Source organism: Megalobrama amblycephala, linkage group LG9 (genome assembly GCF_018812025.1).
Source record: "Megalobrama amblycephala isolate DHTTF-2021 linkage group LG9, ASM1881202v1, whole genome shotgun sequence".
NCBI lineage: Eukaryota > Metazoa > Chordata > Actinopteri > Cypriniformes > Xenocyprididae > Megalobrama > Megalobrama amblycephala.
In genome coordinates, this window is record NC_063052.1 from 40,168,657 (window position 1) to 40,195,928 (window position 27,272).

At 39.9% G+C, this 27,272-nt stretch overlaps 1 protein-coding gene across 1 annotated transcript; it reads right to left on the reverse strand.

Annotated features, from left to right (window-relative positions):
• Positions 1-832: 832 nt before the first annotated feature.
• Positions 833-26,664, reverse strand: LOC125275906 (oxysterol-binding protein-related protein 10). The gene is made up of 14 exons (XM_048203223.1): positions 26,193-26,664; positions 18,969-19,144; positions 13,743-13,822; positions 13,282-13,350; positions 11,876-12,067; positions 9,353-9,570; positions 6,626-6,639; positions 6,385-6,515; positions 5,538-5,684; positions 4,988-5,459; positions 4,696-4,882; positions 3,125-3,307; positions 2,795-2,948; positions 833-1,854 (listed from the first exon to the last, which is right to left on the reverse strand). Exons 1-14 carry the CDS (start codon positions 26,375-26,377, stop codon positions 1,804-1,806), a joined length of 2,259 nt encoding a protein of 752 aa, XP_048059180.1. The 5' UTR covers positions 26,378-26,664; the 3' UTR covers positions 833-1,803.
• Between the last annotated feature and the right edge of the window lie 608 nt (positions 26,665-27,272).

Below are 27,272 nucleotides of genomic sequence, written 5' to 3' on the forward strand. Positions count from 1 at the left end.
TGGTAAAATTCGCATCCCCGGGGCTAAATATCATGTTATTTGGGGTCGCTTAAAACTGCGGATATTAAAAACAACCCGCTGCAACATTGTAAATTAGTCCAATTAGTAAACCGCAGACTTGGCAACACTGCAAGAGACGTAACATACTTGGGGGCTCGTCCGGGATATGAACCTCTCTGTAAACAATATAAAAATTGAGATCCCTTTCCAAAAAGGGATAAAGATCCCGGACGAGCCCCCAAATATGTTACGTCCCTCGTTAATTAGGTTACTGACATTCTTTAAAATATATTTTTTTGTGTTCGGCAGAAGAAAGAAATTCATACAGTTTTGGAATAACATGAGATCGAGTAAATGATGACAGAATTTTCATTTTTGGTTGAACTATCCCTCTAAGAACATTTTGAAGCTTCAGAGTTCTTGGTGAATAGATGGACAGAAATCTCCCATAAAAATATTTTCATTTGTGTTCTGAAGAAGAACAAAAGTCTTATGGGTTTGGAATGACATGAGGGTGATTAATTGATGACACAATGATACTTTTTGGGTGAACTAACCCATAGACTCATCAGAAAACACATATCCTGTGTAGAGCTTTATAACACTTCTTCAGCTATAACCAGATTATAGTTTAGAATACAGTACTGTCCCTTTAAAGTCTTGCATCATGTATCATACAGCAGTGACTGCTGGGAACCTACAAAATCAATGAACCTAGTTCAAATCAATGTACTTTACATCAGTGAATACTGTTAATATAAAGTCACAAGATTGAGGGAAGGCCTCGATTAAAAGTGCATCAGAAATCCTTAGTGGAGGAGTGTAAAATTTCTCGGGTAAAATCTCGTTTAATGGCCAATTAGTTCAAACAAAAGTTCAGTCAGTTAGGCTTTAGGAATTAACCGTGACTCATGGATTGAGGATATTGATTAGCCAGATGTGGTCATCCATTTAACCATCAGCTGACTGACTACTAGCTCACATGATTAGTGAAAACACAAGGTTTTCATCCGTTTAATCTCTGTTTCATGTCAAACATCTTAACAAATAAGTCAAGATCATGTGCAGGTCATATTTCACCCCAAAATACTGTTTCATTTAGTTCTTCTTAACTAAAAATATATGAAACTGAAGCTTATTTTAGGACATTAAGATTTATTTAAAATAAATATATTTTAAATGGCAAAGTATTTGTACATTGTGATAGTATTCATTGTTTCACATTTAATTTATGCTGATTTAAATAAAATATTATATTACAATATTTTTTCTGTAATGGAGTAAAAAAATACTATATTGCAGTACTAACAATTTAAGTGGTAAATTCACAATGTAAAAAAATCTTATAAAAGATGTATATATTATTTATTATATAATTACTATATAATTATACTTTATTACTTAATTTAATTTATAATTAATTTTTTTTTATCTTGATTTTGGGGTGAAATATGAGCTGATTGTGTTTTCATGACTGTATGAAGCTTGAATATAAACATCTCTTCCATGTTGCTTGTAAATTTCTGACTCTGTTAATAAATCATCTAATGGCAGATCACATTAATACTGTGTACATGTGTATATTCACAAAGGCTCGGTTAGATAATCGTGAAAAATAATATAATTTATACAGTGTATAAAAGTCTATTCTATGCATCCATGTTTTTATGTTTACACATTGGTTTCTGTACAGTCTATGGTGCGATGCATCATAATGCATGATTATCCAGTCTCTTTTTTTGCTGTTTGTTGAGTCCCTGTGTTGTTCTGATCAGCGGTCATCTCTCTCCTGTGGTTTGTAGTTTATCTCAGTGTGTTTTTCCATAGTGGGTTTCTGTAGACCCATCCGTCACCCTGCACACAGACAAACAAAATTAAAAACTCCAGAAAAAGCTGTTTAAAATGATTTCACCTTAGCTCCACAAGAGTGATAAACATCACAATTTAAACGGTCCCTTTTTTAGATAAAGTTTTTTAATATATTTAGTTAATATTTGCAGTTTGTCACATTTCAAACTATGGAAGTTTCTTCCACCAAGGAATAAAAAACAAAAAAGGTTTGCGAGTTAATAACTCATAAATCGGACTTTATTTCTCACAATTGCATGTTTAAATCTTGCAAATCTGACTTTTTTTCTTAAAATTACGAAATTAAAAAAGGCAACTTTTTATCTAAGGGTACTTTTACACAACAACTATGTACTAAAAACGGAGAATATTTTCCTTTGCGTTTTTGAAAAGTTTTATGTACAACGACAACGGTGTCAAAACAATCCCATTCACATGACTAAAATCGCTGTATTCTGCTGCCAGGCCAGTAGATGGCGATGTCACATTGTAAAGGAATGCACGCGGCTATGGACTGAATGTGCAATACGCATTTGCGCGGCATCACAGTTTTAACAAATTCGCGTTTTTGTAGTTTACACGGAGATGATAACGGTATCGTTTTCAAAAATTGCACTTTGAAACCCGTTTCCAAAAAGTTGCATTTTCAGGCCCCCAAAACGCTGTTGTCCTGTAAATGAACGGCCAAAACAATACAAAATTTTCATTTATAGTTGAAAACGGTGTAGTGTAAACGCCCACTAACACTTCTGAGCAAAAGTTAAAATTGCTAATTATAAACTTGCAATTGCAAGTTATAAAGTCTGAATTGTGAGATATGAACTCAAACAATGAATTAAACAATTTAGTCTGTGACGGAAACAAGTTTCCATATCAAACCCAGTTCAGTCTGTAACACGAACACATGTTGCTGTAGTTTCTGAGCCGGTCTGGGTCATGAACGCACCTCTTTGTTGAAGTATTTGGGTTTCCAGGGCATGTTGTTGGTGGCTCTCTGTCTCTCGCCGGATCGCTGGTCTTCCTCTAACCGATGCTTGTGTTCAGTCGCCAGATCAACGTTTCCTTCCTTCAGAGCCGCGGTCACGTGCTGCCAGAGACGCCTGAGCTCAAACACACACAGACCGGCAAAATATCACAACTGATTGAAGTATTTTAGGAAAACCATATGTTCATAAGATTCTGCAAGATTTTTTAATGTTTTTTAAACAGAAGTCTCTTCTGTTCATCAAGGCTGCATTTATTTTAGTAAAAGCACAGTAATATTGTGAAGAATCACCTGGACTCGCTCCGGCCCTGTTTCTCCACCGGGCGAATCATCTTCTTGATGACGGGCAGTTTGTTGGTGTCAATCACTTTGGTCTCTCCGCTGCTGTATGTGAACTCCAGCGTCCCGTTCCACTCGCCCTGAGCTTTACAAACCACCGTCCCGCTGGAGTTCTGCTTCACCTCTGCACTTACCCTGAAACACACATTCATCATCGTCATCACTCAGAGACTTCTCAATTACGTCTCATTTAACTATCAAAATAATGCATTTACATTTAAAGAATTTTCATGACTAAAATACAGTAATTACTATAGGAATCCACGCAATCAGTGTGAAAGATTTTAACTGGGGTTAAAGTTGGTCATGGATGGACATTTTTGCCACAAATTTTGCTGACATGACCGCACTGGGAAATTCGTATTTACAAGTTGGGAAGTCGTAATTAAGATGTCAGGTGCTTTCAAATCACTTCAGTCGGAGCAAGATGGCAATGTACCTTTTCTAAATAAAATTCAACAAGATTTCTGTTGTTGTTGTACAAGCAAGATGTGACAATTAGTCAGTGTGGTATTTGTCCCGCCCCTCCTCTACTGTGATTGGAAGGCTGGGTAAAATGTGACAGTAATGAGTGCTGTGTTTTACCCATTTATAAACTCTCGGAAAAGCCAGAAAAAATGGCAAGTGCGCAGCGCTCAGCGTGAAATAAATGCTCAGCCCCTCGTCACTGCTGGCATTTTTAAATACGCGGCACCAAAGACTATAGAATAACACAAGACGCATCACTCGTATTGTTTTGAATGGGAGAAAGTGCAACGCGCAATATGGCAGAATAAGTCCCGCCTTTCTAAATAAGATCCAATCGCCGATTGGTAAAGTCATCGCGGCACTGCAGAGGCTGTTAAAAGCTCCGGTTCCTATAGAAACAGTCAGACACGTGCCTCCGAAATGAGGCACAAGAGATGCGCATTTAGGACTGCGCACGCACATTAGCTTGATCCAGCCTGAAAATTTTTTTTTTTGTCATGATTTGAGTGTTTAGAAACAAAATTTATGAGACAGTTGTTGTCAGATTTCATTGGTGAAAGCATGGCTAACAGCTTTGGAGAATTTGATGTTTCCCCATTCAGAGAGATAGGAGCTGCACTTGAATGCCCGAGAGGAGTTTCAAAGATGGCCACCGAGTGAAATTACTTGTCTTAAAAGGGACTTTGGCGGCACTCCCATTGAAAACAATTGAACAAAATACTCTGGAATTTAGAAAAACGCTTTGGTGGAAACAAACTTAAAGTTTAGTCTAGTCTTTTCTTCCCTATTATGATGTATATCTGAGTGAAACTACTTCTCAAACAAGAACAAATGTAGGGCGGGCCTTGATTTTGTCTGTGGGGAATTGATTGGATGGTTGTGGTTTGCTATTGGTGGATCTCGTGTGAGTGACAGGTTGCCCCGCCCTCATCATCATCATCAGAGAAGAGATGTTGCTGCAAGAGAGAGGCAAAGTTATTCTGATTCAAGATTACCAGGAACACGTCCAACTCGTAAATCCAATCTTTCCGACACGACGTGAGTGCAGCACCGACCTGTGAACTTTGCCCGCGTAGAAGGGTTTAGTGTGGAATGTGACGCTAGCCGAGTATCCTGTCTGGGCGCAGCTGATGGTGACCTTTCCCCCCAACTCCACCCACGGCACGGTGATGATGGATCGAGCGAACGCACTCGGGAATGTAAACACGTACTCCTCACCGTGATCCCGCAGGTGTAACACACCTGATGGACAAAGGTCAAAACTGCCTAAACAAGACTGAACATATGGAGTTTGGTGTTACAACACTCCCTGTGTTTTTTCCCTGTGCATAAGAGAGCGTCACCCACCTTCTCCCACCATGGATACGCCGACTGACATCCCCATGAACTTGCTCTTGGTCCAGATGTGCGCGTTGACGCACATGCCTCTCTCCGCACACTCACAGTAAAACCCAGACACCGGAGGATGATGGGAAACCTGCTCCGCCACAAAACGCACCCTGTAATAGTCTGACTCCGCCCCTGCTGCCTCCTGATTGGTCACGTCTCGCTGCCCCACCCTCAGTGGGTGGACACGTTCTCGCGGAACCGCCCACGAGCAGCAGAAGGTCTCGCCCAGCACCGGGTTGTAGGGCTTCTTGGCGACGGCGCCCTTACGTCCTTCATGGAAGGCGGTCATGTAATACTCGACGAAACGCACCATACGCTCCTCCGGCGTGTTTCCCGCGGAGATGGACAGGAACAGGTCTGGGTGCGCCATGAAGTTAGCGTACATCTCCAGTAATGAACGCTTCTCCAGGATGAATGTGGGAAGAACAATCTGCGCAAACCACACATTTTACTGTAATGTAAAGTGAAACTCTAATGTTATCAGATGTGTTGTGTAGTTCACTCGCACCCGTGTGAGGTCCATGCCGAGTTTGAGCTGAGACAGCAGATGCAGAATGACGCTCCTCTGGTCCTCCAGTACACCCAGATCTTCTTCAGAGTTATCATCCGAATCCATCACCTCCTCATCAGGAGAAATCACCTCCATCCCGTCCTGCTGCAAACACTTATATCACACACACCGCATGGTCGCATTATACATAATGTTATTCCAGTCTCAGACAGGAAGGCTCGGTTTACACCTGGTATTAAGATGCGTTTTGGATGACAGGTGTAAAAAGAGTCTAAAATGTTTTGAGCTTGTCCACTTTTGACCACTTCCAGAGATAGTTGAAAATGCATTCGACCGGATTGCTTTCATTGTGGAAACACTCATGTGCTCAAATGTGTTTGAACAGCCACAAAAGACTCTCTGCCTACTGACATAAGGCGTAAACATTATGGGAAGCACGCTAGCCAGACAGGATTTAAACTTTGTCGGCTGAAGACCCAAGTTTGGTTTGAAGACAAATAAATGTACCAAGCACAATGTTCTCCCACCATTCCTGATTTCTAATAACACATTCACCGTGTTCAGCGTGGTCTTGAGGCTGTCAGAGAAACGAAAAGCTGCTGCTCTCTGTATGTTTACCCTTATTTTGTCCATTAGATTGAAAGATCTGAAAAAAAAAACATACATTTACCCACATATAGACCCTCCCCTTAAAGAAATCAGGACAGAAGTGGTTGAAAGTGGACAAAAGAGATGGATTTAAACACCAGGTGTAAACGGGAATGTGTCTCTCTCATCTACTTGTGATCCGATCGACCAAAATACATCTTAATATCAGGTGTAAACAGGGGCTAAATGGTCTTACCTCAGTGTTCTGCAGCAGGTTCTTCTTCCTGAGGGAGGGCGAGGGCTCTGTGGAGCTCAGGGTAGAAGCACCGCTGTTCCTCAGACCTTCTTCTGAGGGTGACTTTGGGACAGTCCATACAGGAACATTTTCTGCAGGAATGAAGAGCACATGACCAGCGGTCAGCAGTTACACATCACGCCCAAATTCCAAACCAGATCAATTAGTGACCTTCAGCTGTCATTGTTCAGTGCATCAGCGCCAATGTTCAGCCCTCTGTTGAAAAGCAGCGTAAACCAAGCCTAAGGTTTACAAATGCATTTAAACTAGGACTTCCTGACCAGTAGAAACCAGATAAAACCAGCTTAAGGGCAGTTTTTTTCCAGCAGGGGAAGGAATGTAATCACACCTTTCAATACAAACATGTGCTGCTTTGACCTTCACATGAAAAGCATGGCAGTTGTATTACCAATACCAATGTATTATTTATTTTTATAAATATAACCAGTTAATTTTATATTCTAAACTTCTGAGTGTCTGGCAGCCGTTCAGTGTGTTGTGAAAAGATGTGAAAGGGTCTTGTACTGATGCACAAACATCTCATTTCATAAATTCTCATGACGTCATGATCAAAGCATCATCAGGAATCTGCTGAATTGGCACCTGCTCTCATAATATTTCTGATCAGCAGATGTCAAGTTTTCCTTACTTTCTGACAGATTCAGCCAATTGCAGAACTGAGATGAATAAATACGGTTCTTCTCTGTGACATTGGTGCTCATGTAGATTACTGACCTTTAAATAAATAAATCAATATTACATTTACACATTTCTAATGTGAAAGCCACTTGCATTGCATTTAAGTTTTAACATAAATAAGCTAATGTCTTTAGTCAAGATGCATCAAAAAGAAAACAAAACATTAGAATCTGAACCTGTTCATTTCCTTCAAAACAGTCTCCTTCCAGGAAATAAAAATAAAGATATTATTAAAGTTTTAGTTCACCCAAAAAGGGCAATTTTGTCATTAATTACCCTCATGTCATTCCAAACCCGTAAGACTATCATTTATCTTCGGAACACAAATGAAGATCTTTTTGATGAAATCTGAGAGATTTCTGTCCCTCCATTGACAGTCTATGAAACTACCACTTTCAAGCCCCAGAAAGGTAGTAAAGACATCATTAAAGTAATCCATGTGACTCCAGTGGATTCTCCAACGTACGTTGGAGATTAATATTTTGTAAATAAAGAGGTTAATTCTAATTTTTTGCACAAAGCAATCACATGGATTACTTTAATGATGTCTTTACTACCTTTCTGGGGCTTGAAAATGGTAGTTTCATAGACTGTCAATGGAGGGACAGAAATATCTCAGATTTCATAAAAAATATCTTAATTTGTATTCTGAAGATGAACAAAAGTCTTACGGGTCTGGAACAACATGAGGGTGGGTAATTTTAAAAGAATTTTTATTTTTGGGTAAGGTAACCCTTTAACAAGGAAGTAAAAATTAAGATAGTAGCTGTGTTTGATTTGAAGCGGCGCTGCCAAGACCGATCGGGGCTTGCAATGATCTCAAGTCAACATAAATTTTAAAATGTTTAAATAGAAAACATTTATTTTATTTATATTTTATATATATATATATATATATATATATATATATATATATATATATATATATAAAAGCAGGAAATAACTAAATTAACACTATATCTGACAGCATCGAGCATAACTTCAGATTAATTCTTTAATTTCTGAAACAGCTGGAAAAAAATAAATATCACACAGACCATGCAGAGAAACATCCGTGCACAAAAGAGAACAGAATATGTGCAATGTTCTGACTGATCATTGTGATGAAGAACAAACGGATCATGCAAACAAAACACAAAATATGTATTTACCTGATTGGCGTTTCCCTCGTTTGGATCAGCAGGTTCCGCCCCATTCACAGCCCCACCCCTGTCCAAGACACACCCACTCACAGTCCCCTCTGTCAGAGCCCCGCCCCTGTCCAAGACTTGCCCACTCTTTGTCATAACCCCGCCCCATTCACAGCCCCGCCCCCTCAATACACACAACTAACCCTTAATAGACCCGTCAGAGATCAAAGGTGTCTTCTAAACTCAGGATTTTAATTAATTTAATTCATTTCTGTAACATCAGAAACATTCTGGGTGATCCGTTTGGGATTCAGTCCATTCAGTATATACCAATAGGGTCTCATTTTCACCTCAATTTGAAGCATTCAGGGCGAGAGAAGAACAAGCACACTCTCAGAGGAACAAAAATATATTTTACAAAAGAAAAACAGCATTAAAAAGCGCTGAAATTAATGTTCTGTCCAAACACAAGAAACAGAACCTGAGATCTGAAGACCAACATTCAGAAACAAACATACAATATTCAGACCAGGAACAGAGTCATTCGGCTCTCAAGTGTTTCTCCTCAAATGTGTCCATTCATATCAAGGAGTTCTCGTTTGGCCGAGTCGATCAACATTAAAAAAAATGATCAAACATAAAACAAAATCAAATATAAAATCATGGCGATTGATCTTGACGCCCAGAGCGAAGCACCTGAGTCCATGTCAGGGTTGATCTGAAAGTTTTACTGGATCCACTGTGTCGGTTGGAGTTTTCAGGCACCTGTGTGTTTCTTTGGCATGTGGTTCATCCAGCATTGAAAAGCAACAGGAATCAGATTCCAAACACTCACACGAATCATGCATCGAGAGACGGTTTCACCCGTGTTACACACTCAAGCACAAATACAAATGATACAATCAGGCACAGAACTGAATGAACAAATGAAGAACCAAAATACAGATGAACTCACACAGACACTGAACATGCAAACAGCCCTTCAACAGCATTTATTGCAAACGTTTAGCTGCATGGGCCCCGTTATATACGGACAGGGGCCGCAGTCGACCTCGCCCTGATCTTTGGCCGACTCAGTCTGTGGGGCGTCCGTGTCGGACTCACCGCGGTTGTGAACCGGCTTAGCGCTGCTGCTGCCGCTGTGTCCGGCGCTGTGCTGTAATATAGTCAGGCATTCTCCCAGGCAGCTCAGCGTGGCGGCAGACGTGGCTTTCAGCAGCAGCAGGTCCTGATCCAGACAGGACAGGGATCCTCTCGCCGGCAGAGACTCGATGGACTGGACCAGACTCTTCTGCTGACCCTCGGCCTGGTTCATAGCCTGAAGAAGAGAGGAAGGTTCTTACTGCAGTTGACCAACAGGTGGAGCAGTTCAGTTGCACTACTAACTAGAACACAACCCGAGGGGTTACTCTGGTCAAAACATCAGAGCAAACCATCAGAAAAGTGTGGATGCTTGTTTCCGCCACTGAATGAAACATAAAAAAGGTAACTGCAACTTTTTATCTCACAATTGCAAGTTTACATATTGCAGTTCTGACTCTTTCTTTCTCTGAATTGTGTGATATAAACTTGCGAGGAAAAAGTCAGAATTGCGAGAAAAAGTCAGAATTGCAAGAAAAAGGTCAGAATTGTGAGAAAAAAGTCAGAATTGCGAGAAATAAAGTCAGAATTGCGAGAAATAAAGTCAGAATTACGAGAAAAAGGTTAGAATTGAGAAAAAAAAGGTCAGAATTGTGAGAAAAAAGTCAGAATTGCGAGAAAGAAGTCAGAATTGTGAGAAATAAAGTCAGACTTGAGGAAAAAAGGTCAGAATTGCGAGAAAAAAGGTCAGAATTGTGAGAAAAGTCAGAATTGCGAGAAAAAAAGTCAGAATTACAAGATAAAGGTCAGAATTGAGAAAAAAAAGGTCAGAATTGTGAGAAATAAAGTCAGACTTGAGGAAAAAAGGTCAGAATTGCGAGAAAAAGGTCAGAATTGTGAGAAAAAAGTCAGAATTGCGAGAAATAAAGTCAGAATCATCAGAATAAGTCAGAATAAGTCAGAATTGCGAGAAATAAAGTCAGAATTCAGAATTGAGAAAAAAAAAGGTCAGAATTGCCAGAAAAAAGTCAGAATTGCGAGAAATAAAGTCAGAATTGCGAGAAATAAAGTCAGAATTGCGAGAAATAAAGTCAGAATTGCGAGAAAAAAGTCAGAATTGCGAGAAATAAAGTCAGAATTGCGAGAAAAAAGTCAGAATTGCGAGAAAAAAGGTGCAATTATCTTTTAAATTGTTTTATTCTGTAGAAGAAACAAGCTTCCATAAAAGACTGTCATGTTCACTGTTACTACAATAATTTACTAATCATCTAAGATGAATTTTGAATAATGTCACTTGTCTTTTGTCTGTTTTACAACTGAATTGAATTTGTTTCATAATTGATGAACTTTACAACATTGACACCTATTCACATTCACATAAATACACACTACATTTTTTAAGTTGTTTTTTTTGGGGGGGGGGGGTTGCAAGAAATTAATATTTTTATTTCAGCAAAGATGCATAAAATTGATAAAAAAAAATGTTTCTTGAGCAGCAAATCATCATATTAGAATGATTTCTGAAAGGTCATGTGACACTAAAGACTGGAGTAATGATGCTGAAAATTCAGCTTTGAGGAATAAATTACAGTTTGAAATATATTCACATAGAAAGCAGTTATTTTAAACTGTAATAATATTTCACTGTTTTTACTGTAGCTTTGATCATGTACAGTAGTTAACATGAAATTAAAATTGGTGACTGACTTTCTTACTGAATTCTTGGCACATTATTATAAAGAATAAAAGTGGTAAGTATCTTCATTATCTTTCATTGAACTTCCTTTCCTTTATTGCTGATGAAATCGAGGGCCTGAGAGTTTGAACTGAAGTCGAGGCGGATGATCACGTGAGATCTGACAGACGAGGTAATAATGTTTCGGCTGACGCAGGACTTTAATTCACTAAATGATGTTCTGGCACAGAAATGAAACCCATAGAGTTCAAAACTCACGTTATATGAGGAGAAACATCTCTGTGATACATTTCTGTTTAATGAAGAAGATGTTTCAAGAGAAAATCCAGTGAACAGGAGGCGTGTTTTAGTTAGGTTACATATTCACCTTTGTGCTTGTGGCAGATGCTTTTATCCAGAGTGATTTACATTAATAAAATATCTATCATAAATTCAATGTAAGTCACTTCAGATAAAAGCATCTGCCACATGCATAAATGCAGGAAACTGTATAAATGCTTTAAGTGTAGTGTTTAATAATGCATTTAATTTTCAGTATGAATTACCCATAAACGTATCATACAGGGTATCTGTGAAACATCAGATGATATTAAAATGCACATACATTTGATTTTATAGATGATGTGAAATTAAACTCTTAATTAAACTCTTAATTTCTTAGAATGCCATTTGATGTCAATATTTATTATTTATTATAAAGATTTTGAAAACAACATGGAGTGATTTTGTAGTGCTATATGTAAATAATATTAAATTAAAAACTAGTTAAAATATTTGTGTTTTGGACTAATTAAATTCTTATGCTGCACTGAATTTCTTTGAATGTCAGAGAGTGTGTGTGTCTGACCTCTTTGACCTCCAGGAGGCGCTGTGGATACTGGTTTTTGGCACGGCGGGCGGCTGCAGGCGACTTGTGGTGCGTGATGGTGACGATGTTGCTCGGAGGCCCGGGGTGAGGAAGGTGCCTCTGAGACGCAGGAGAGGAAGACGGAGGGAGGTGAGGAAGCAGAGAGAAGCTCCGCGTGCGGCCCGATGAACCCTGAGACGGACAGAGAGACACGGTGAAAGATTCACACACACACACACACACACACACACACACACACACACACACACACACACACACACACACACACACACACACACACACACACACACACACACACACACACAGCCTGACTTTGCTATCACTGAGATACTGTCATCGCTTTTATTAATAGCTTGAATTAGTTTTTAGTTTTAGTATTTTCTGTTTTCACTTTAATTTTAGTTAAAGTTTTAGTAATTTTGTCATTTTTATTAGTTTTTAAGTTTATATATTTTCATTTCAGTTTTTCTTTTACTTTAAGTAATAAAATTAATATATATATATATATATATATATATATATATATATATATATATATATATTTATTTATTTATTTATTACATTTTCATTTTAGTAACTTTGTTGTTTTTGCCTCTTTTTTTTTTAGTTTCTATTAATTTTTATTTCAGTTTTAGTTGATTTTAGTAACTAAATGAAAATGAGAATTTAATGACAATTAAATCAGGGTTATAACTAAAACCATGAAAATATTTTTGTTACTATAATAAAATAAATGTTAACTGATATAAAATAAAATATTCAAACTTTTTTTTCATTTTATTCAATGTCAAGGAAACATTTCTTGATTTAGTTTAAGTTGATGTACCAAAATTACCCTAAACTGAAATAAAAAAAACAAAAAAAAAACTATATGGACATTTTTTAAGAAATAAAAATGACAAAAAAAAAAAAAATTCTAAAATTAAAACGTAAAATATAATAACAAAAACAAATTAATAAAAACTATAATAACATCTCAATGATACTAAGATAACACTGGATGAAATTAATTTTAATGCATGTATTCAGTAAGACTTTATAACTTTGTTCTCAGCTTTCTAAAGTTTGATCTGAACATTTAGAGCGGACTGAATCTCTGGATTTTATCACACATCCACAAAAATGTCCTGTTAATCAGTAAATGATGAAGGAAAACCTCTTTTTATTGGTAACGTATAAATCAAACCTAGACATGATGTTAAACAAAAGTCATTCTGCGTGTTTGTGTGCTGAAGATTAATGATCAATGAAGATCAATGAGTGAAAAACACACAAGTCATTCATAGAGTGTTTCTTTACAGTAAGAATCAATCCATAAAGTGAGGAAAGATGTTTGAACAGTTTAAAAATCTGTCTGTGAGTGTGTGTGTGTGTGTGTGATGTACCTGTGCATCCAGTGTGTTCTGCGTTTGGTTGACACACAGATTCTCATCACAGTCTTTCAGTTTCCTCATCTGTGAAGGACATCAGATCAGATTACAGCATCCACACAAACACACAACGGGCCGAAACTATAACAGGAGTGTCCACAGACCAACATGAGCTCTGGAGTCAGTGAGGTTCAGAACTATATCAGTGAGTTCATCTCATCAAACTCTCCTAACCTTAAACGCCCTCAGAACCCTGTGTGCATCATTAGATTGACATCATATAGACCACACACACACACTTGCATTACAAATCTTTGCACGTCACACATGCAACTCAAACTCTCCCAAAAGCAAAAATTTCCCTATATAATATAATAATTTCCCACCGCTCTCCTCAAACATACTCCAACACACGTGTGTGAGCGTGTGTGGTTGAGTGTGTGTGTGTATGTGAGTGAGTGTGAGTGTTCACACACCTTGGCGCTGCTGTCGGAGTGGCGTCTGGTACCGGCCTGTATCTGCGTCATCCACAGCTGCTGTTCTGTGGCGTCCACCGCTGACAGTGGAATTATGGGAGGAAACAAGAGATAGAGAGAGAGAGAGAGTAAATATGCAAAATATTAATGCATTATAGATACCATGGCAACAACTCAAAACATCCTATTATGTCATGTTAGATTATGACTGAAGTAAAGACATGAGTTATTATAGTTAAAGATAAAGTATGTAAGATTTTGTATACAGGTGGAGAGTTTGGGGTGTGGCTACTGTAGTGGGCTGAGAGTTTGGGGTGTGGCTACTGTAGCGGGTGGAGAGTTTGGGGCGTGGCTACCATAGTAGGCGGAGAGTTTGGGGTGTGGCTACTGTAGTGGGCTGAGAGTTTGGGGTGTGGCTACTGTAGCGGGTGGAGAGTTTGGGGCGTGGCTACCGTAGTAGGCGGAGAGTTTGGGGTGTGGCTACTGTAGTGGGCTGAGAGTTTGGGGTGTGGCTACTGTAGCGGGTGGAGAGTTTGGGGCGTGGCTACCGTAGTAGGTGGAGAGTTTGGGGCGTGGCTACTGTAGCGGGTGGAGAGTTTGGGGCGTGGCTACCGTAGTAAGCGGAAAGTTTGGGGTGTGGCTACTGTAGCAGGCTGAGAGTTTGGGGTGTGACTACTGTAGCAGACAGAGTTTGGGGCGTGGCTACTGTAGCAGATGGAGAGTTTGGGGTGTGGCTACTGTAGCAGACAGAGTTTGGGGCGTGGCTACTGTAGCAGATGGAGAGTTTGGGGTGTGGCTACTGTAGCAGGCTGAGAGTTTGGGGTGTGACTACTGTAGCAGGCTGAGGGTTTGGGGCGTGACTACTGTAGCAGGCTGAGAGTTTGGGGTGTGACTATTGTAGCAGACGCAGAGTTTGGGGCGTGACTACTGTAGCAGACGGAGAGTTTGGGGTGTGGCTACTGTAGCAGGCTGAGAGTTTGGGGTGTGACTACTGTAGCAGGCTGAGAGTTTGGGGTGTGACTACTGTAGCAGATGGAGAGTTTGGGGCGTGGCTACTGTAGCAGGTGGAGTTTGGGGCGTGGCTACTGTAGCAGGCGGAGAGTTTGGGGGTGACTACTGTAGCAGACGGAGTTTGGGGTGTGGCTACTAGCAGGTAGGGTTTGGGGCGTGGCACTGGCTGAGAGTTTGGGGGGGCTACTGTAGCAGACGGAGTTTGGGGTGTGGCTACTGTAGCAGGCTGAGAGTTTGGGGTGTGACTACTGTAGCAGACAGAGTTTGGGGCGTGGCTACTGTAGCAGATGGCGAGTTTGGGTGTGGCTACTGTAGCAGACAGAGTTTGGGGCGTGGCTACTGTAGCAGATGGAGAGTTTGGGGTGTGGCTACTGTAGCAGGCTGAGAGTTTGGGGTGTGACTACTGTAGCAGGCTGAGGGTTTGGGGCGTGACTACTGTAGCAGGCTGAGAGTTTGGGGTGTGACTATTGTAGCAGACGCAGAGTTTGGGGCGTGACTACTGTAGCAGACGGAGAGTTTGGGGTGTGGCTACTGTAGCAGGCTGAGAGTTTGGGGTGTGACTACTGTAGCAGGCTGAGAGTTTGGGGTGTGACTACTGTAGCAGATGGAGAGTTTGGGGCGTGGCTACTGTAGCAGGTGGAAAGTTTGGGGCGTGGCTACTGTAGCAGGCTGAGGGTTTGGGGGGTGACTACTGTAGCAGACGGAAAGTTTGGGGTGTGGCTACTTTAGCAGGCTGAGGGTTTGGGGCGTGACTACTGTAGCTGACGGAGAGTTTGGGGTGTGGCTACTGTAGCAGGCTGAGGGTTTGGGGCGTGACTACTGTAGCAGGCTGAGAGTTTGGGGTGTGACTACTGTAGCAGATGGAGAGTTTGGGGCGTGGCTACTGTAGCAGGTGGAAAGTTTGGGGCATGGCTACTGTAGCAGACTGAGGGCTTGGGGTGTGGCTACTGTAGCAGACGGAGAGTTTGGGGTGTGACTACTGTAGCAGATGGAAAGTTTGGGGCGTGGCTACTGTAGCAGGCTGAGGGCTTAGGGTGTGGCTACTGTAGCAGACGGAGAGTTTGGGGTGTGGCTACTGTAGCAGGCTGAGAGTTTGGGGCGTGGCTACTGTAGCAGGCTGAGGGCTTAGGGTGTGGCTACTGTAGCAGACGGAGAGTTTGGGGTGTGGCTACTGTAGCAGGCTGAGGGTTTGGGGCGTGGCTACTGTAGCAGGCTGAGGGCTTAGGGTGTGGCTACTGTAGCAGACGGAGAGTTTGGGGTGTGGCTACTGTAGCAGGCTGAGAGTTTGGGGCGTGGCTACTGTAGCAGGCTGAGGGCTTGGGGTGTGGCTACTGTAGCAGATGGAGAGTTTGGGGTGTGGCTACTGTAGCAGGCTGAGAGTTTGGGGTGTGGCTACTGTAGCAGGCTGAGAGTTTGGGGCGTGGCTACTGTAGCAGGCTGAGGGCTTGGGGTGTGGCTACTGTAGCAGACGGAGAGTTTGGGGTGTGGCTACTGTAGCAGGCTGAGAGTTTGGGGCGTGGCTACTGTAGCAGGCTGAGGGCTTGGGGTGTGGCTACTCTAGCAGACGGAGAGTTTGGGGTGTCGCTACTGTAGCAGGCTGAGGGCTTGGGGTGTGACTACTGTAGCAGATGGAGAGTTTGGGGCGGGGCTACTGTAGCAGGTGGAAAGTTTGGGGCATGGCTACTGTAGCAGGCTGAGGGCTTGGGGTGTGGCTACTGTAGCAGGCTGAGGGTTTGGGGCGTGACTACTGTAGCAGACGGAGAGTTTGGGGTGTGGCTACTGTAGCAGGCTGAGGGTTTGGGGCGTGGCTACTGTAGCAGACGGAGAGTTTGAGGTGTGGCTACTGTAGCAGACGGAGAGTTTGGGGCGTGGCTACTGTAGCAGGCTGAGGGTTTGGGGCATGGCTACTGTAGCAGGCTGAGGGTTTGGGGCGTGGCTACTGTAGCAGACGGAGAGTTTGGGGTGTGGCTACTGTAGCAGATGGAGAGTTTGGGGTGTGGTTAGCAGGCTGGGGTGTGGCTACTGTAGCAGGCTGAGGGTTTGGGCCGTGGCTACTGTAGCAGGCTGAGGGTTTGGGGCGTGGCTACTGTAGCAGGCTGAGGGTTTGGGGCGTGGCTACTGTAGCAGACGGAGAGTTTGGGGTGTGGCTACTGTAGCAGACGGAGAGTTTGGGGTGTGGCTACTGTAGCAGGCTGAGAGTTTGGGGCGTGGCTACTGTAGCAGACTGAGGGCTTGGGGTGTGGCTACTGTAGCAGACAGAGTTTGGGGCGTGACTACTGTAGCAGGCTGAGGGCTTGGGGTGTGGCTACTGTAGCAGACAGAGTTTGGGGCGTGGCTACTGTAGCAGACGGAGAGTTTGGGGTGTGACTACTGTAGCAGGCTGAGGGCTTGGGGTGTGGCTACTCTAGCAGACGGAGAGTTTGGGGTGTGACTACTGTAGCAGATGGAAAGTTTGGGGCGTGGCTACTGTAGCAGGCTGAGGGCTTAGGGTGTGGCTACTGTAGCAGACGGAGAGTTTGGGGTGTGGCTACTGTAGCAGGCTGAGAGTTTGGGGCGTGGCTACTGTAGCAGGCTGAGGGTTTGGGGCGTGGCTACTGTAGCAAGTGGAGCAAGAAGGTGTTTAGCTGCTGTTGAACCATAAACCATAACTGATGCGTTACCTGGGAAAAGACATTTAGGAGTATAAGATGAAATTCACTGCATTTAGACTAGATCAAACGGGTCATGAACACATCAAAGCGATGCAGTGCACTACAATAGTAACTTCAGTACCATACAGCGTCATCATGCACCCATTCAGAAAGACAAATATACCAGTTTATAATGTTTACTTTCATGTGTCCCGTGGCCTCACTGGATAGTAAAGTGTCCACCGAATGCACACTTCAGAATCTCGCCAGAAGCAGTAGGTCATCCGGAGCCTTTTCACCTACTGTTTTTCGATTACTATATAGTAGGGAAGTATTTCATTTTGAACGCAAAACAGAATTCTTTGCATTGAACAGGAAGTCACTCTTCCAAAGAGGAAGTAAAGACTATTTCTATTAACAAAACAATCATTAGTGAAGTATTCGAGCTGTAACTATTGAACTTCACTGAGCTTCAGTTTGAGCTTCAGCACTGAGACTGAATGAACCACAAACAGACCATTAATGAGAAACAGAGCAGCAGTGAGAGCTGGAATATATCTGGATCACCAGCCGCCCGAACGTAAACACACACACACACACACACACACACACACACACACACACACACACACACACACACACACACACACATTTGTAATAGAATCAAAATCAAAACGAATCATCAGACGCCTAAAGTGTCAGCTCACTACACCTTCCGATCTCGCAAGCCTTCTAAATAAATAAAAATAAAATCAATAAATAAAATTTACATTTTTTTATAGTGTAGCTTAGCCAAATCCTTACAAGTGAGAACCACTTTAGACCAGCTAAAAACCAGCTCCCAGAACTTACAGTAATTACCAAAAACGCCCCTTGCAATGGCAGTAGTGAGCAGATCCTGTGAGAGTCAATGTGGCAGACGTTTCTTAGGTATTGATGCTCATAGAAATTGATTTTCTCTCTCATGCTGCATCACCTTCATCAGAATCAGATTAATGCTCAATCTTATGAGCTGTGGAGAATGCTTCATCACGAATAACCTTCACTCCGAGCAGCTCGGCATTAGCAATTTAAACAAGCTCTTGATATAATTACGACAGAATGATGCTTCTATAATGAGCAGGAGATGAAATGACTGCAATTAACATGAGGTGAACGAGTCACAGAGTCATTAAGACTCAACACTAGACCTGAAGACACAGACGTGGACTGAACATATATATATATATATATATATATATATATATATATATATATATATATATATATATATATATATATATATATATATATTTTTTTTTTTTTTTTTTTTTTTTTTTGTCATGTGAATAGACTGGACAGACTGAGAAACCTCCAGCAGTACAGAGAGAGAAACCCCTGAATAAATGCTCTGGACAATGACAGTCACATGATCCTCAGTGATGTCATTGGTACAAACTCCTGCATGGAACATGAATTTCTTAAGCAGAGGCTGCTGGTTGCCACAGTAACGGCGAGACAGTAACCTTCAGCCATTGTCACCCAAATACACTGACCTGAGAGTCACATGCACATCTTGAAGCTCAAGAAGCGAGTGTAAAAATACCTCTGAGTTTGTAGAGCTCCCCATTGGCCGAGCTGACGATGAACATGTGAGGCGCCTCGTCGCTCGACGTCACGGACGCACCAATCAGAGGCAGAGAACCACGCGGCTTCTGGCTCCGCCCCTGCTCGTTCACGAAATACTGCAGCTGACCCACATCAGGGTCCAACACGAAATACCTGCAGACACACACGAACACATCAGGATAATGAGACGCATCGCAATAGAACTGGATCAGGACTTTTCCAAAACATGGAAGTGGAAGTGAGTCCAATAGAGTTGAAATTAATTAGTATTTTACACTTATTTTTCTGTTGCACTGGACCATCTGTCTGAAATAATATGACTACTTATCAAAAATATAAAAACATAAGGACTTTGGACATGAAATACAGAACATGGAAAGCTGTTGTGACATGCTGCATTTAATTACTGCATATTATTACAATTAACAGAAGCAGCAAAATTAAAAGCAAGGTTTGCATCTATGAACACTGCATGAATAATAATAATCATAATTATATATATATATATATATATATATATATATATATATATATATATATATATACACACACACACACACACACACACACACACTATGTACATTGTACAAATTGACTTGAAGATCTGCATGTGACTGCTGAGCTCAGATGATTGACTCTCTTCAATCCCACAATCCCTCTGGCCAGAGGCCAGCGCACCAATCAGCCGCTCTGACAATTAGAGGGTGTAAATGAGACTGAAAGTCAAGCTCAGCTCTCTGTGTGATTAAACCCTTCGAGAAACTGCACATGAGAGAGAAACACAGAACCGCAGCTGAAGAACAGGTTTACAGAGACGGACACGATCCAAACCTGAGAATATTTCATTCACCAATCCACTTCTCATTTTATAGAAACAACACTTAAATATTTTTATTTGCATTAGCCACGCTTTCTGATGATTTATCAAAAATAAGTGTTTTTCACCAGTTTAACAAAACCATTATAGACACTATTATGAATGTGAACATTGGATACTATATTAAGTTGAATAAACAATTATAAACCATATCAACGATCTGTACTGTAGAAATAATCTATTCTTCAAATGCTGGGAAAATTAAAATAAAATCAAACTGCAATATTAGGATACCAAAAAGTATAAGTATATATATATATATATATATATATATATATATATATATATATATATATTATTTTTTTGCAATTATTTTTGCAATATTTTCTAGGGGGGAGAGAAAGAGTGTTTTTTCTTCTAAACCAGATCAATGACTCTGATCACAGAAACAGAAGCACTGACCATGAAGATTCACTCACTACACCACAAACACACGCACACAGAAACACACACAAGCACGCACACAACACACACTCACATGCACACACATTAGGCACACACAATATATCAGCCACAATATCAGTATCGGCCGATATATGTTCATTTTTAATGTTATAGTTATCGGCCTGATAAAAATTTGGCCAATATATTAAAGCCGATAAATAATGGATTATTTCCTTCAGCTGAGACACTTCAGATGTGCACTGTTCACCATGATGGTTTTGAATTTCTTGAAATATGATTGAAATCACTTCAAAAAGGGAAACACAGTTAAGTGTAACATGTGCATCACAAATCTGTCATATCGGCTACATAAAATTATAATGAGAACATTAAAATTGTGTGTTTGGGACATGGCTTTTAATGGGGAGACCTTTTTTTGTAATCAGGCTCTCAAAAATTATATTAAAAATTGGATTTAGATTTAACAGCCAATATATCGGTTATCGGCTTTCAGAATTATTGGTTATCGGTATCGGCCAAAATTTTCATATCAGTGCATCCCTAACAAACACACACAAACATACACACAAAGCAAAAGCATGGATCTTTGTTCTGCTTGTGACAGGCTCATTTTTCCATAAAGGTCAATCATAAATGTAAATAATGATAAGATCTGCACTGCCACATGCACTATAATCACAGCTCAACAACATGCATGAGTTGTATATCCAGCTCAGAAATGCACAGTAATTTTGTTTCAAGAGGATTTGTTAGTCTATACTGGTTTAAAATCGAGCCACAGAAACAGATCCAGTCTGTGCAGTCCAGTTTCCTCACGCAACAGACGAAGTAAAAATCCTGTAGATTTCCTTTATAAAGAAAGAACATATAAACCGTTCGGTACAGACCATGAGCTCTGAGATTGTTAAATGAGGAGATTTGCTTCTCTAAAAGCAGCAAATTAAATGTGATTACCACTTAGGTTTTTATGTTATTATTTAATTGCCCAATTAAATTCTCCTTTAAGAACTAAATTACCCATAGTCCTGCTCTGCAAATGAGGTGATCAAGTCAGTTTCCTTATATTCTGAAACTACTGAATATTTTGCAATCCACGTAAAATGTGTTGATTAAATGTAAAACACATTTATTATATGTGATAAAAATGAATTTTATTTTGTACCATTGTTTTTTGAGTTGATTGATTTTACCAATTTTGTAATGTGACTATCAAAGCTGTTTGGTTTGATTCATGGTTAAGCACTTTTTATTGAGAAAATACTTCACACGACACCATTTTTTATAGTAAGATATTTAAAATGACCAAAAATAGTCTCATAAAGGCAAAGGACAGAGTTACAGTTGATAATAGACATGATAAAATTAGAGTCCATTCTCTTGGAGGATTCTCTTCATCTCCACAGACTCCAGCCTTCGGCACTAAACACTTTAAATGTGCTCTGACCTCGAATCAGAGCCTTTCAAGAGCATGTAATCATGTTCACAAAGACATAAATCAAACCGATTCCAGAAGAACCTCGTGGATTTACTGAAGCAAACAAACACAGTCAGAACGAGCTTCATTCATCATACGAGCATGTGGTTTATTTTAGTTTATGTGTGTCCTAGTTAACAGACACATGTAGTGACTCAGTATTGAAATCATATCTGTGAATAATTCACATTTATGGCTGTTTTTCTGCATGAGAGAAGGTTTCAAGTCCAGCACGACAACAACAGAACCACTGACAAGCGTCTGCGTACATCCTTCACGGAACGTTTTATTCGGAACATTTTTTAAATGTTACTACTTGTTTCGGAATGTTCAGAAAACATTCAAAAGTAACATTCAAAATGGAATGTTCCCTTATCGTTTGAAAAACATTTAAAAATCTGGACGTTTACAGAAATAACGTTCCCATAACTTGACGGCAACATTAAACAAATGTTCTCGGCACATATTTTTGTTATACAGACGCACAACACTCCAGTTATGAGGTTTGATACACCGAGAGTGTTTTCTGAGCTCTGCGACCTGTCCTGAGTCAGACGGGTTCAAGCGCTCTCGTTTACTGCGCTCTCGCTCTCCGAATCCGCCGTCACCCTGGAAACCAGCTGCAGGAGCGCATTAAAAAACGCTCATGGAAACCGCAGAGATGGTGCAGTGATGCCGTGAGGAGGAGGTCAGAGGTCAGGAAGCCAACACAACTTCACCATCTGACACACTGTATCACTGACATCACGGCTCGGTGGAATTTTTGCATAACCTTCATTTCCAGGACTGACCGATTTCTCTCATCAAAACATGCAGTGAAGCAGCAGTGTTTCCTGTGCCATGTGTTGGCAGGCGGTTTAACACGCTCAAGATGCTGCGGTGACAATCACATTACACTGACAAACACACAGTGTGTGAAACAGAGAGTGAAGAGACACAACAGAATTATTATTAACTATATTTTTGCTAAAAGGTTCAAGAAAAATGAATAAAACCTGCTATGCACTAACATTACAAAATTTGGCGTTGGCAGGATGTTTTTTTTTTTTAAAGTCTCTTCTGCTCACCAAAGCTGCATCTATTTGATCAAAAATACAATAAAAAATTTGAAATATTATTCCAATGTAAAACAGCTGTTTTCTATGTGAATATATTGTAAAGTGTAATTTATTCCTGTGATCAAAGCTGAATTTTCAGCATCATTACTCCAGTCTTCAGTGTCACATGATCCTTCAGAAATCATTCTAATATGATGATTTGCTGCTCAAGAAACATTTCTGATTATTATCAATGTTGAAAACAGTTTCATATATTTTTTTAGGATTCTAAAAGAACATTATTTAATTGAAATAGAATCTTTTGTAACATTATAATTGTCTTTACTGTCACTTTTGATCAATTTAATGCATCCTCGATTAATAAAAGTATTAATTATTTGAAAAAAAAAAAATAAAAATCTTACCGACCCCAAACTTTTGAACAGTTTTGCTCTCAGTGTTTCCTATTCAGTGCTGGTGAAATATGCATGTGTTACGTTTACACTGGTGGAATCCATCAGAGCTGAAACTGGATTAACATTTCCAGACTCATTTACTGCCTGGACGTTTATTAGTTAAACAGACACATTCACTGAAGAGCTGTTGAGATATACTGCAGTTTAAATGTAAAAATAGAACGTTGAAAAGCGTTCTGTTGCTTAGAACACGGAGCCGATCTTTTGTTGTGACACAAACACATCAGGATCCGTCACCCACAGATACACCTGAGAGTCTCACCGAAAAATAACAAAGAAATAAAACTACAGATGCATTTTTCTCTTATCTAAAACAAACTCGGGCACCTTTACTTTACATTTACATATTCATAAAAAAGCTCTGAGATCTGTGCTGTGAGAAACATGTCAGCTGTAAGAGGACTTCATTCAGCTCTAGTAATCTGAGAAAGCTCATAATCCCAGAACAGAGTTACATTTCTATTCTTCAGGCTGTCTTTTTAGTCTACTAAAAATGAGAAATATTAACTTTAACTAGAATTAAAATGTAAATGAAGAAGAACTCAATGATACTAAAACAGCTCTGGTTGTGTTTAAATCAGCTCTAGATGTGAAACCCACAACAGATCAACTGTTCAGCAGCCAGAGAGATCAAGGACAAACACACGCCATGAATAACTCATATCAGACATATTCATACTATATTACAGGACAAAATCTGCTTGAGTCTGACAGACCTGCTGAACACAGAGAAACCCGTGTGTGCGTGTGTGTGACTATCCGAAAATGTCAGCCCTATTTTCTCATCTCCTCTTACACTATGGTCTGAATAACTGCACACGGGGCAGAATTTTAATATCTAATTATATTTTAATAATTTGAATATATGATTTTAATATCTCAATTAGTTCTTCTAGGCAACATTTAGATCAAATGAAGAGCAGATTCAGCATAATGTCACAGAATTTGGCAAATTTTGGAATAATAAATCAAAAATAGGGTAGTCACATTAATCAAATTAAATTGCGCTATGAACCATCATCTGTAATTATTAACGACTGCTGTTTAAACGTGCAATCTGCTTGTTTAGCATGTCTATATAAAGAGGAAACCACATAAACTTAATCTTCAGAGCCGCTCTGAGAGCATTTAACAAGCATTTCAACACTTCATTTCTAAAAATGAAAAAAAAAAAAAACTCTGGCATGTCAAATAATCACAGAAACTTGATTTTTTTTAATGAAAATACGCCAAAATAAAAGTCTGAGTTCAAGTTAACTTGAGAAATTATGATCGAAATATATCACTATAATACAGTAAAATGTGCTTTTCAAAGCAATAGTACTACTACTAATGATAATAACATTGATTTTAGATTATTATTATTAAGGAATATCATACTCAAGAGACATCCATGTTGAAAAAATAAAAATGCAATGTTTTATTGTGAATTAATTGTTATATTTTCATTTGATTTTAAAAGATTGATTAAATTGTTAATGGAATAAATTCATGAAACTTAAAAAAAAATTAAGTTTACGTTCATAATCTCAGCTCATAATCATAAGAGTATCATAACAGAACAGACTTCTCTTGAGTCAGCAGTGAATCAGATGTGCAGGTGTGTGTGAATCTGCTCTGAATATCAAAGCTCATCTCTTCACTGACTGCAGACACACACACAGGTCACAACGCACGAAAACTGATGTGTTTACACAACCTCGATCTCCACCATCAGACCATGAGAAGAGCTTGAAATAGCCTGTGTGTGTGAAGAAACTGTTTCCACTTCTGCTGTTTTACAACATACAGACAAACTGTGTTTAAAGACCAAAGATCAGATTCTCATCCAGATAACGTTCATGTGTGTGTGTGTGTGTGTGTGTTTATCCTGACCTCTTGTGCAATTCTTCCTGAATATCAGTTCACCTCTGAATCTCCTGTGAAATGAGCAACAAGTCTGAACTGACGCTGAGTGTTTGTTCAATGACTAAAATAACAGGATGAATGATGAGTTCAGCTTTAACTCAATGCAAAAACACATCAGCATCAGGAAGTTTGAACTTTTTGTTCTGATGCAACACTTGAGTAATGATGGACATATGCCAGAAAACACCAAAGATGATAATACACCACTAATATGTGAATCATAACCACAGAATATGAGCATATATGAGTTCAAGAGTGTATATACTCATGTACAGCTTATCTTATACTATAATTCTCCTAAAAGTCTATACATATATAAAATGCTCTCAAATCTATTCATTGCATCTGACATGAAAGTATGTGTTTATATAATATATGTGTACTATGCATATTTATTTTGTATTTATAAACCCATACACATACATGTATATAATTAGGAAATATTAACATTTATATATTTATATATAATTTAAATTATATATAAATATTTTTTGATTTTTATATATTTTTCTTAAATATATACATAATGTGTATGCGTTTATAAATGCAATCTAAATATACACAGTACACACACATATATTAAAAATTAAACAGCCCTAATATATGTATGCATGCATGCATTATATGTGTGTGTGTGTGTGTATATATATATATATATATATATATATATATATATATATTTATTAGATGCACACACACATATGTTATATGTGATTAATTGTGATTAATCGATTTGACAGCCCTATGTATGTATGCATATGAGTACAGTAATATTTGTAGTGTATGTAAACATAACTGAACTAACACTGACCTAATGAAAGCTGTCAGAACACAACTGACCTTAACTAATAAAAATGAAATAATAATAAACGAAATAAATCATATTTGGACCTAAAATACAGTGTATTATTTAAGTCAGTGCCGCGCATGTGTTCTGGTGATCTGAAATGACACAGTGAGGGCACGAGTTGAGCCCAGTCTCTGTAAACTTCATCATGTTCTTGAGTGTGTTCGGGTTCGGTACCTGTTCTGCCAGCCCTGGATGAGGTTGGTGTATTTGCTCAGCACTCCCTCTATCCTGCGCGTGCGTCCGGACTGCAGCGGCGCGATGTTCCCCGGCGGAGACGCGCCGAACCCGAGCGAGGCCGAGCCCGTCCGAGCCGCCAGCCTCCTTTCCACCGGCTGCGACGAGCAGAGCGTCTTTTCCATCGCGATGCGGGAGTGGATCCCGATCTAAATCATGACGGAGGAGCTGGAACCCGTTCCCATCGCGCTGCGCTTCCGCTTCCCTCTTCCCAATGCCATTTTCCCGCGGAGCGCGTCTCTCTCTCTGTTCTATCCAGCGTGTTTCTGTTGGGAATCGGAGACACACCCTCCTTCCAGTCCAACCCGGAAATTACAAACACATTTGAACGCGTATATCTCGGCCGTGACAGCGACGCGTGTGTGACGCGCAGCCAAACGCTGATTCACCGAATCTTGAGTCTCTCTCTCTCTCTCTCGCGTGGGCACATGCATCATCTGCACTGACTGTAACACTATAGTGAATAGTGTCAGGAGACAGATATTACACCCAAGAAAGATGTTGTTTCTCATACAAAATAAACACAAGGTCCGTACAATCAGATATTAAAATGTATTCAGTATATGCATGATCTGCATAGTAAAATATTTTCTAAATGCATAAACAGCGATTATTTGACTTCCCAGCTAACAGCGAACGTTCTCAGAACTTTAGCTATAATGTTCTGGAAAGGTTCTCTCAAAGTTATGAACAAATGTTCTTCCAGTAACATTAATAAGTTATCTTGTCTGTAAAGGGGAGCTATAATGCCCTTTCACAAGATGTAATATAAGTCTCTGGTGTCTCCAGAATGTGTCTGTGAAGTTTCAGCTCAAAATACCCCACAGATCATTTATTATAGCTTGTCAGATTTGCCCTTATTTGCGTGTGAGCAAAAACACAACATTTTTGTGTGTGTCCCTTTAAATGCAAATGAGCTGCTGCTCCCCGCCCCCTTTCCAGAAGAGGGCGGAGCTTTAACAGCTCAACAACAACAAAGCTGGAGAATCTCACGCAGCCAAAATGAGGATTGTCAGTAAC